This window comes from Trematomus bernacchii, unplaced genomic scaffold, assembly GCF_902827165.1.
Source record: "Trematomus bernacchii unplaced genomic scaffold, fTreBer1.1, whole genome shotgun sequence".
NCBI classification, from domain to species: domain Eukaryota; kingdom Metazoa; phylum Chordata; class Actinopteri; order Perciformes; family Nototheniidae; genus Trematomus; species Trematomus bernacchii.
The window spans coordinates 2866194-2878893 of NW_022987573.1; the positions used below are offsets into that span (position 1 = coordinate 2866194).

Below are 12700 nucleotides of genomic sequence, written 5' to 3' on the forward strand. Positions count from 1 at the left end.
TGTGCAGTGCAGTATGTAGGCAATATTTGGAGTAGTATGGCTTCCTCAAATTTAATTTGGTACATCCTGTATGTTTTTGATGAGGGGCGCCGCCAGGGATTTTGGGCCCCATGAAAAGATATCACATTGGTTACTTAAACATTTTTTTCTTGATGTTCTAAAATTGTTGGGGCCCCTGTCAGTCACGGGCCCTTAGAATCGTCCTAACTTTTCACCCCCTTACGGCGCCCCTGTTTTTGATCATAAGGGTTCCCTTCATAAACAGCACAACAACAGATGAGGACACAGACCATACATATATTGCAAAGGAAGCTTTATTGCCAGTGACAGAGGGGAAATATCCAGAAAGGAAGTTTTTCCACAATATATTGTATTCTGATCTTGATTTAAACAGTCCAACACCGGTTTTAAAAGTACATATATTGAGCAAGTTACCATGGCCCTTAATAGTTGCAGTCCTGCAGGTCTGAAGATATAAGTTTCACCTCAACACATCGGCCAAATAAAGACGTCCAGTTATAATTAGTCAAATATCGAGTCTCGATCACTGAACCAAGGGATGAACATGCAGCAGTTTCCTCTGCATGTTTCTCCCTTGGAGTTCAATGCCTTGACATATTTCCTATTGAACAGAACAACACACTCATCAAGCCCCAGGCATGGCTTTTACAAGGATACACTCACAGATACAATGGCACTTTATACAACTTGGTAAAGAATTGCACACAGAGCTTGCTGAACATATGTCATACTATAGTAACAAATACATTGGAAAACAGGTACAGATTTCTTTTTACAGTTGATTTGGTTGCTTTTTAGCTGTTTCACCATTTAGGGTATTTGATTTATGAAATAGCCTCCACATAAGCCACTGGACAACAACCAAGTGATTGTGATATTAGTTTACAAACGCTTAAAAAAAATTCATTGAGTGGATGACTATAGCTTTTTGAATCATTTCAATGGAAGATCTGATTTGAAAATAAAACGATTATTGAGTAAAAAACAAAGATTTGTATTGCACTTTCCATCAAATCACAGGAAGAGTGTTGAATATTCAGAAACACAGACGCTAAAATCTCAAAGAATGCGTATTGTTGTCATAGCAACACCACAATGATAGCCAATATCCAGTGTGAGGGCCACAGGGGGGCATTATATCTGGCAATTGAGTGGCAGATCATACATTATTCACCTTTGTATTAGTAGCCGTAATGCCCGCCTCCTCACAACCGGAGAGACCACAATTTTAATATATGGCATCAATTCAGTGGCTTTGATTCACAACAGTCTATTTGAAAACATAGAATTATTGTCTTGTTCTCTGGTGAAATTACACACACTGCAGCCCACTCGCTGATATTTACATTGTGGGTTACAGGAGTGCAAAGACCGATTGAAAGTAAATGATGTATTCTTTGGTTCAAAATTATATAAATATATTTAAGTTGTGTGTGCAGACACCTGCACAACCCTTCATAATATAATCTGTATCTTTAATAGAGCTAATAGATCTTAGACTAAGTTTTATTATTTATAATGTGTTTATCTATGAGTATCATAAAATCACTCATAACATAATCTCTTTTCTGGTAACATTGTGACAGTAATGATGAAAAGAAGGAGAAAGGCCACATACTGTATATCTCTATAGTATGTGTATGCACACTGGTATAACGCTTGATTGGTAATGGATACATGTAAGCTATTTAACTTATATAATATGCATTTCATAAAACACATTCACAATGCATGAATCACAGGGAACACAGCTTGGGTAAAACAGTGATGTTTCATGATTTTCCCACTTGATCAGACATTAGTAACTGACTTGCACCTTCTTTTGTATCAATCATGCAAAACAAAAATAAATATCTATTATATTAGTATGAAAATAATCACCACTACAGCCATACACACTCACGTACTGTACACATATTGAGATACACACACTTCAAACTGCACGATAGTCCACAGTCCGAACAATATCTAAGGTACACACCAAAATAGTCAACAGAAAAGGGGGTAAGGGGCAAATAAAATATTTATAGCTGGGTCAAACGGGTAGCACAGAGCAGCACTGGACTCAGTGGAGGCACAATCTGCTTTTTACATCATCAACAACAGCCCCAAAGAAAAACCACAGCTACTGAAACAAGGGTGACCTATACAAGCACACAAATCAACAGGTCAACAAGTAGACAGTACATTTTGACACTGCATAGAGTTAAAAACACAGTCCAGGGCAGCACTCAGCTGTTCCGAGCTCACGTCACCAAGATCTGATTCAAGCTGTTAGCATCCACACAAACACACGACCGCGCTTGAGTTTGGCTAAGAGACGTCGTTGTTATCTAGACTTTGAGAATTCTCTAGTTTCTCCTGGGCGACTCAGTTGGCCTGGACTTGTTTTTGGCCCACTGCGACGCCATTACAGTCGAGAATGTACTGCAGACAACCTTGAGGCGGGGCCACCGCACCGTTCTTAGCTGGGTCACCGACAACCTCTCCTTTCTGGCCAGTTCCCTAAAAAGACAAAGCAATTACTTACTCATCCCGCAACTTTGCTGGTTTTCTCATAGTGAGGTCTAAACATTTGAGTTTTTGATAGTATATAAACTACGATATGCTCATCCAACACATGTGTGTGTTACTGTACCTGGGATGGCTGAATGGTGGTGGGTCTCTGGGGAGCATTGGCTTCCTTCTCTGCTAACTGGTTCATCTGAGCCAGCACCATGTCAGCGATCAGCTGCCTGTCCTCGGCCTGGTGCTCCCCCACCAGAGGCATGGAGGATCCCACCACCTGTGGAACAAGGAGGATTTATTATAGCAGAGAGCGAGGATGTCGACACGTACATCTGTGGCATTATTCCGAAAGTACTGAACACTTGACCTTAAAGAACAGGTGTTTCATTGTACGCTTTCAAACTGGATTTTCTTAGACTCCTACCTCTGTGATAAAATCTCTGCCATCTTTCCCATGGATAGCTTTGACGGCGCAAATAGCCAGACCTCCAAAAATCTCTGAGCAGGTGTCAACCCACAGCTTGTACCTAGACAAAACAGTTCTGACTTAGACAAGCGGCAGCATAATGAGACACACCGGATTATCACAACTGATTACAGAAACAGGTTAACGCACCAATAGTTGCTTGCTTCTAATTAACATGTAACATAATACATTGAACGTCTTTTTCACACTGACATTTGTTTTTGTATTGGATCATAGGAATAATACACACCTATCAGTCATGGCCACCTGTTCAAGCATAGCTGAGCCCGTATTGGTCTTCCAGTTGCCAGATATAGACGTTCTCCTGAAGTGTGTAAAGCCCACAAATTATAACATCTTTGTTTCTCATAGTTGTACATTTGAGGTATAAAAAGTGGAGTTACACATACATGTAGGCCTTGTAGTCGTTGCCAATCTTCTGGATTCTGATGTCGTACTTGGAGTCGATGAGAGGTTCTGTGGTGGTGTACGTCTGGGTCAGAGCCACGACACTGGCTATGTCCTGGAACTTACTGTGATTGTCCACCTTCACCTGTACACAAAAACAGACATATGAGAAGAAAAACGAAAACTAATAGACTTTCAAATCGACATGGTGCAGACAATGTGTCCTAGTATTTTGATGATTTTCAAATGTCTTATATTAACAGCATATCATTTAAAAATGGTTCGCCCAACAAGTGTATATAACGTATTCTTTCCTAATACTGCACGAAGAAAAATGTCTTTACCTTTCCAATACCAGAGTGGGCATGTCCAATCTTCACAACTACAGGGAAGGATGGCATGCTGACCTGAAGTATGAAAGTTATTGCATTATATCTTTTTTCATACTGTACGTTCATCTTACATTCGCAAATAAGGAACAAATCTAGTTTAATGTCACACACATATTCTGAAATGAACTTTGGATTTGGTTCTCACCATCTCCTTGTAGTTGGGGTAAAAGGTCTGCTCAATAAGAGGGAACTTCTCAGCACCCAGCTTCCTGTGGGTGTTGATAAGTTGGGCAAACTAGACACACAAAAGGTAAATAAATCATAATTCATAAATCATTTCCCAAAGTAATCTTATTTACTTAGTATAAAACAATGCAGTCAGATTAGATCTCAATATTATCCTGTTCCCTGCTTCATTGCTTTACAGTAAGGTTCCTGCTGGGTGCTTACCGCCCATGGCTTGTCACACAGGTTGTAGATGGACTCCAGCGTGTTGATGCATGGAACGCCTCCATACTGCAGACCAATGACCAGGTTGCGGAAATCTTCATTCTGGGTCATGCTGAAGGCATGTTGACGAATGAGGACAAAGTCCGGCTTGAATGACCTGGTAAGTAAAATTTAAGCAAAGATGTGACAAAACTCTTACAAGAAATATGACAAATTGTGATAAGCATTGCTATCAGTGTGGATGATGAATGATGGAGGTGGATACTCAACATCCCTGTTGAATCAACCTTTAAATTAACTTGAATTTATGACTGTGGCGGATAAGTCTTCACTCTTTTCTTTTGTGTGTGTCTCACCTGATAACCTTGGTGCCATTTCTGTAGGCTTGCATGTTAACGATGCAGGTCCCGTTGGCATGAGCCACGACGTTGATCTCATTGAATTCAGCCTGAGGATGACCAGAGAGAGACACAAAAGGTGAGAGTAATAAACATTTCCTTTACATAATAAAATGGATATCACAGGCTTGGTAAAACACATACCTGCTCCACTTTGATCTCATAATCTCCAGGTAGTTTCTTCCCACGGAATAATTTTGCCCTGGTTAAAACAGAAAGACAACTTTCAATAAAAGCAAAAAAGGAAAAATAGTAGAGACCTTAATTGATTACAAACCAAAGGGTAAATTAAGCATTCACGTATCACTTTATATGAATTAATGTTGAATAAATCTTGCTTTGTTGGGTGAAAAGGGTTCATTTGCAGCACAGTATAGACACAATCTCCCTTTCACGCTCTTCAAACTGCTGAAGCACAGCCTCCTCAACACTTCTTCCCTTCAATCTGGCAACAAGTAAAGCGATAAAATATTGCAACACTATTCCAAGCTACATGATTGTTGAAAACCGAGCCCTTCAACAGCATACACGCAGATGCAATGAAGACTTTCCTACGGCCTGATCCACTAGCAGTACCACTCAGTGGGGTTATTTCAGGACAATGCAGTGATGAAAATGGCTGCATTCAGCACTCTTCAAAACAGGTTAAACAAAAGTGACACCTGTGGGTCTTTTAATTCCCATTTTTCCCATGGATAAATGAAACATTTTTGCCATGGGATTTAAGGCTAAGATGGATCATTGTCTACCGACACCACAGAGAGATGAAAGCTGCAGCAAATAATGATTGTCGGTGTGTTTGATTTATTTGACTTTTTCCTAGACCTATGTACCAGGGCTGGGCCTGAGAAGATAAGCCTTGAAAGTACAACTTGGGTGAGCTAAAATAAATCAATAATAAGGATGGACCAAAAAAACCTTTCTACCCTTTTACTTCCACAAATTGCCATGTAGGAGTTTTCCTTTCCACAGCTTCTCGCTCAAACTTAAACTTAGTGACATTTACTGCAGTGCAACAGTGTTAAATTGGTGTGAGGCTGAGCATTATGTAACTAATAGGATCCGTAGAACCTCCATGTTTTGGCTGTTTATATTTTTAGACGACATGCTGTGGAGTTCTCATTCCCTCTTCCTCTGAGTTTGCATCACCCTGCTGTCACGTACCCAGCACTCCCTGCCAATGTGGCGCGGAGGTAGATCTGCATTATTCATCCCCAATCTAATTAGGGCATGGGGATCTATTTGGCTAGGGAGGACAACAAGCATTAAAGTATGAATCACTGCTCATATATCTGGGAAAATGAAAAGCCTACTCTACTGTGATGAATATGCTTTGTCAAAACATACAGTGTAGACTGAGGCGGTGTTTCCATTACACGACCCCAGGAACAAACACAGACACGAGGCTAAAAATCCTATGATTTCATTTGAATGTTTGAATGTTTGAACTGTACTTTATCACTCTGCAGAACTCAGCCCAGCTTAGCATACTGAGCATGGAAGCCCCGTGTTCAAAGAGGAATCCACCCTATAGTTCCTTTGAAATCTTTCAGCACAGTGCATTAATATGCATAAGTATTTGATAGTCAACTCACATTAAGCAGCTCCTCTGCATGGAGGCCCTCTGTTTAGTTTACCTATTCTCCTTATGTTTGCTTCCATCCAAAAATAAAGGACGTTATTGTTATGTATAAGCAACATTTCTGCCATTTTCCTTGGGTAACATACTGATCTTAAAGAAAGAGTTAGACTCTGGGCAATGTGCCTAACTGCTCACTGAGATGTTTACTTGGATGTTTCATTTGAAAGAATCAATATTTGGACTCTTGACTAGAATTAAAGATGGAATGAAAAACCAAATAAGGCCAGAATCCTCTTCCTCTCTTCTGATTTTAAGAGTAAGTAAGACAACATAGACAATGAAAAATTAAGCAACCTCATTAATTGTTGCAGCTTGTCAAATTGCCAAATTACATATTGCTGAGAAATTTAAATCACTATTTATTCATTCTGATGAGTCACCCGGGAGCTTGGTTAGCGGGAGTCCATGTTGAATTTGTATGTCTCATCACTTAGCCTACTTAAGATTCACCCTTACACGTGGGTAGGGTTTGAATAAGGTACAGCTCACAGTACAAAACATTCATGTCCTGATTCCTGTTCAAAGCAGTCCCATTTGTGTTTTTGTAATGTTGAACAGTGTGACTGAATATAAGGACTCTGAGCCTCTCTACTTTAAATTGAGCGACAACACGGAGAGAATAAGAAGCAGTACATGTCGGCCATTAGTCTGATAAGACAGGGGAACATCTGCTCCTCTTGCCATAAGAGACATTTATAGCTCAGTATTCCTGGCACAAAACAAACCTCTCTGACTGGCAGCCTCATATAACAAGTCAAAGCGTTGTCTAAATGACAAAATGCTGCTTTCTCTATATGTGCTGTGAGCCCGGTAATTTGCATTGATGTTATCAGCATGCATTTAATCTACAGATAATTATTCTGCTTAACACAACCTGTTACACAACCCTTTCTTATTCAGATACATGTCCATAATGATGTGCTTTTCTTTTCTATAACTGGCTGATTCTAATATTGCAGGACATGTTTGCATTTAAAGGCCCCTGTGGAATATTTCTCACTTACAATTCAGTCACTGTGATTTTCCAGAAATATTAAGGTTTACACACAGTGTTATGTTTCCCAATATTGTCAGGGTGACACAGTATGCAGACAGTGCTGTACGAAAATGTGTTTGTGTGTAAAATATCATCTGGGATCTTAAAAATAGATGTTGATGACAGAGCCTTCTGCCAGATGCAATTAGTCTGAAGGACTCTTTCCTGATTTCATTCTGTGTCACCGGTATTCATCACTCTGGCTTTTATTTACAGCATCAGGCAGATATACTGTCACACAAGATAGATACAGCACATACATACGCTGAGAGACTCAAGGTGGGCCAACATTACAGAGGATGTTGGGTACTTAGTGAAACCTGCATGAAAATATAGACATATTTCATCTCCTTAAAACTTGCCTGCAGCTTTATTTTTTTAAGGTTTTCTTCCTGCCTCTTTGAGAGCTGAATACAAAGTACCCTTTTATACATTTCAGCTCTTTTCTCAATCTTTCTCCTCTGAATCTCACTCAATGTGATATTTGTTTCTTTATATAGTTAATGGTCCAAACAGCACAGTTTGGTACCACATAAATCACCTATAAGCTACAGATTAGACAATGTGAATGAAGCTGACACTACACAGAGTAAATCAAGATTGATTTGTTGTGCCGTTGTGACCTAAACCCCCTTGGTGAAAGATCACTTAAAAGCAACCAATAAGAACCAAAAACATGTACAACTCCAGACTCAGTGAAATTGAGCAGTCATGAAAAATAGATGCAGCACTCAGACGGAGGAAGCCTTTTGAATGAAGCATTTCAGCTCATTCTCCCAAGTGGATGTGTGCTCGATATATGAAGCAAGAAACCATTTAAAACGATACTAGACTGCAGAGCCCACGGACCCAATGAACTAACATTATATCAAGCAAATTGCACAAGGAAAGAGAAATAATGTCTGAGCAGTAAAACACTTGCTGACAATACTTCAGATATTGTTTAATACGGACAGTTCGAACAATGGAGTGTATCTCACTCCCAGCTCTACCAACTCAATATTCTCAATTAGAACGACCTTTGATAAAAGGCATGGTTTCATTTATTATACTGCGTTTCTCTGCCAAAACTGCAGAGCAGAGTCAGTGTATTGGCACATCGGACTGTAATCCTTATTCTCCAACAAGCAGCTTCCTATCCACTCACAACAAATGTGGAACAAGTGGACGCAAAAGTCCGGCGCCCATCCCGCTGATCTTATTAAAATTGATCAAAGGTTCTGTTATATAAATGGCTAGTCCTGCACGCATAAACAGTGTATACTGCAAGTCCACCTGAATAAACCATGCTGATATCCTAATTTCTGTGGGACTTGTTTTAAGGGCATTTTCCTCTGAAGATTTAATTACATTGTCTGTTTATATGCATCTAAATCAGCGTGAAATTAAATCCTGCATATGCAGTCATGAGATACAGATGACATACAGTATTAACCTTGATGTGTTAACCATGTATAAAACAAGACATCCAGACCAGATGCATCCAAAATGGGAAGGCCATCCTGTCTAATCTGTTTCCTTGATCTGTTGAACAATGTTTACTGTAGGTAATTTTCATAAATTCAGTTAATTTCACTGAGTTAAAAATCAGCTCCAACTACCGAATATTGTGATTCGACAGCGGCTCTTCTTCCTCCGCAGGCTGAGCAGGTTCAACATGGGCTCCAGGATACTCTGCAACTTCTACAGGTGCACCTGACTGACTGGCTGCAGTCACGGCCTGGTACGGCAGCTGCACCGCCCTCAATCGTAAGGCTTTACAGAGGGTGGTGAAAACTGCAAGGAACATCACCAGGACGGAACTGCCATCCATGGAGGACCTTTACTCCCAGCGGCTCAGGAAGAAAGCCCTCAGGATTATAAAAGACCCCCATCACCCCAGCCACAAACTGTTCAGTCTGCTGCCGTCGGGGCAGGCGTCACTGCAGCACCCGGACAAAAACCACCAGATTCAGAGACAGTTTCATCCCACAGGCAATAAGACTGTTAAACACCTGAACTGTTGAAACAACATCCATACCATTCATCTGCTACTTAGTAATTATTTATCTATTTATCTAATATATCATTCCAATAGCTTGCATATAGACTCTTATTTCACTATTTCACTTTTTTTAAACTATTTTTCTGTTTGTATTTACTTTTTAATATTTACTTGCACTATATTTTTCTGTTTATCTGTATTATTGTGTTGCACTGTTGGAGAAGCCTGTGACCTAAGATTTCCATCAACATAACTACTCTGTAGCTATGTTCGTATGACAAATAAAGAACCTTGAACCTTGGTATTATCCAAGCATTTGGAGTCAAGGGTCCATGAAATCAGTTTACCATCCAGTGTGAAAGTGCTGAACATTAAAAAGGCATCATAAAGCTGAGTTTTGGTTTCCTGATTTTTAACTGGTGACTTTCCATAGATGCTTTGCAACAGAATGGAATATCACATAAGATGAGTTGTGGGATATTCAGTAGAATGTGATATCCAGATACACAGCTCTACACACACACCTTGCTGTGGAAAATGTGTCAGCTGTGTAAACAAGTGTTGATCACGAGGTTATAGAATCAACATAATGTTTAATTTACAAAAATATATGAATAACTACACAAAATAGGTTTTGTCTAAGGCTGTGTGCATACTGATTTGAAGCAATTGAGTTCCTTACTACAGTTGACTGACAACAATGCTTGTTCTAAGCTACCTCAGAGTTAGATCCCACAGGATGCTGACTGTCAGTGCATCAGCTTTAATGTCGTAAAGGAACCCTCTATTGACATTAACGACACAATGGTCCTTGCTCCCAGCAGGATGAAAATATGCAGGCTATGACCACCCTATATACTGCACATGACTTGTATGTTCGACCAATGGAAACCACCATGTGCTGCAGATACATGTCATGTGATCTATCAGTGAGCAGGGGGCAACCCCAATGATGGAGGGAAAGCACTGCAGTATTTAGATCACTAGCAGGGAAATAATGTACATTTCCATATTTTGCCCAACTTGTGGATCATCTTTTTTCAGAATTTCCAAAAGTTACATTAAAGGGCGTATGTTGTGAGTTAATGGAAAACATGTTTTACAGGCAGCTGTCATAAACCCTGCTTTCTGTTGCTACGATAGTATAACCAAACCAAATGCCAAAGAAAAACCCATCCTAAAACACAGACAAATAGAGGACAATAAAAATGATATATCTCTATCTATTGTAATTACTCCTGAAAATGAATAGACCGTATTTACTTAATTACTGTCTGCCTCTTGTAATATCAATACACAGGGATGCTAAACCATCAAACCACAGGAGTAGTGCCCATTTCCATCTGCAGGGTGCATGAAACACATGTTGTTGTCAAAGGATTCATGTGTAGAAAGGATGAGCAAACAAATAATACATAACCCATAAATGATTTGAGATGGATTTAATGACTGAGTAGAGAAAACATATTGTCTTACCACTCCTGTTGTGGTTCATCAATTACCAGGAGAATCTTGAACTTCTTAGGCGTCGTGACTTGTGTCTGCTCCACTAGCCCTGCTGAGGCAGCTGTCTGCTTAACAACGTTGGTGATGGAGCTGAAGAAGCCTGCTCCGCTTGACTGAGATGGCTGGGGTTTTCTCTCTGGAGCAGGGGAAGTGGCCGGAGGTGAAGGCCCAGTAGTAGGAGACTTGGCAGGTGTGGGGGAGGCAGGTGGAGCAGCCTGAGCCTCAGGCCTCTGGAGGTCTGTCATGTAGCCATTGGGCAGGTTGGAGATGAACGTGCTGTCCGAGAGACGCCGACGCAGATAATTCATGGCTGCAGCTGAGAGAGGAGAACAAGCACTGGGTGTGGAAAATGATTCTGCAGAGGAGTCCCTGTTCCCAGTGTGCAGCTGACGATGGCTGAGCTCTCAATGCAAACTCCCAGCAAATGTGTTCACTCCCAGTTCAGCAGAGCATCCTCAGAGCACCCCCTCATGAGCAGTGACGCTTCGCTCTCCCTCAGCCAATCCCTTTCCCCTGTGCTTCCCTCACCCACTGCAAATGATGCTCCAACTCTCCTTCCTCCTCTCGTTCTCTCCTCTCTTCACTCTCACTGGTGTGCCTGCCTTCCCTACCCCTCCCCCATTATCTGCTGCCTCGCAGGCGTCATGCTTTCTTGAACCACAGCATTTTAGATAGAGGGGTTTCCAGTGTAAGTGCAGGAGGGTATACAGAGTACTACACAATAATTGCCTTCCTCCGGCTCTCCCTATTTATTGTGTTTTCTTTGCCCTCTGTCCATGCGCAGCATGTGTGTGTGAGAAATGCAGCCATGAAATCTAAAATGGCTGTTTGGACTAGTGGGCAATGTTGAATGAGAGGAGAAGCGTCAGCAGCAGTCCCCTGAGACACAAGTGCCTGCAGTAAACCCTCTCTCTTAATTGATTTATTGATCCCATTTAGCTACTGATTTTGGTTATTACATTTTCCTACAAGACATTCTTTTCCTGACTGTTTTATATGACTTAATTAGAAGGCACTTGTCTACTATGGCACAACAATATTATGTGCAATTACATTTTGATATACACATTTACGTGTGTACACAATCGAAATGCTTATGAAAGCACAAAAACACAACATACATTTTCTGTATTATATTGTCTGTAACTGAACATTTACTTTCATACATTTTGCTGAAAAAAAGATATTGACCAACTTAATGTCTTATTTAGCAAAAATAATGTGAATGTCAAAGGAGGAATCTGCCCCTGGTACTCTTTTATATAATACATTAATGGCTGTTACATGTTTTCATTGGTAAATACAGGGAATATACTTAGAAGGAACTAAAGCGGTTTGATGAAAACCTCATAGACTACCACATCTCGTTTCCAGTAATAGATGAATATTTTGAAATTGCATCAGGAAACAGATCAATAGATCAATAACTCATCAATAACACACTCACCACAAATCTTGTCATGGGGCTGCACAGTTCACACGATTCTGAAAAATACAACATTGACTCGTAAGCACAAATCAACCTAAGATTAATAAATGTTATTACTAAGGCAACGGAATATTTATTTCTCCGCATGAACACTTTAATACGCAAAAGCCATGAAGTTAACCGCTTTGAGCAAACTCCCTCAGCCATCAGGAGATTTAAACCGCACTGACAGGCAGAGGCCACTTGGAAAATTGAGTAAATATAGCAACGGGCTATTTGCACAAAAACACTCTAACCTTTAGTACATGGGAAGTAGTATATCATTATACAAAATAGTACATTGTGTATGAACTGGGGATAACAAAAGAATACTACAAAATATCTTTCGAAAATACATCCTTGCATCTTTTATATCCCTTTCATTGTTGAGTATAAGTGAACGCTTTATCCAAATTTGCTTTGTATTATTCTACTGCTACTATTTCTAGACTTAATGGTGCACAAATAAATATATCTCTAA

The 12700-nt window shown here is 40.1% G+C and overlaps 1 protein-coding gene across 1 annotated transcript; it reads right to left on the reverse strand.

Annotated features, from left to right (window-relative positions):
• Window positions 1-295: 295 nt before the first annotated feature.
• On the reverse strand, window positions 296-11292 carry syn2a (synapsin IIa). Its single transcript, XM_034126487.1, has 11 exons — window positions 10722-11292; window positions 4728-4785; window positions 4542-4633; window positions 4186-4342; window positions 3941-4030; window positions 3748-3810; window positions 3406-3548; window positions 3246-3320; window positions 2954-3056; window positions 2660-2806; window positions 296-2526 (listed from the first exon to the last, which is right to left on the reverse strand). Exons 1-11 carry the CDS (start codon window positions 11057-11059, stop codon window positions 2392-2394), a joined length of 1401 nt encoding a protein of 466 aa, XP_033982378.1. The 5' UTR covers window positions 11060-11292; the 3' UTR covers window positions 296-2391.
• Between the last annotated feature and the right edge of the window lie 1408 nt (window positions 11293-12700).

Coding starts and splice junctions, on each gene's coding strand:
- syn2a (XM_034126487.1), bottom strand. CDS start 11,059: ATGAATTATCTGCGTCGGCGTCTCTCGGACAGCACGTTCATCTCCAAC. Junction 3,321..3,405: donor AACGACTACAAGGCCTACAT/GTATGTGTAACT, acceptor TACACACTTCAG/GAGAACGTCTATATCTGGCA. Junction 3,057..3,245: donor CAGGTGGCCATGACTGATAG/GTGTGTATTATT, acceptor TGTTTTGTCTAG/GTACAAGCTGTGGGTTGACA.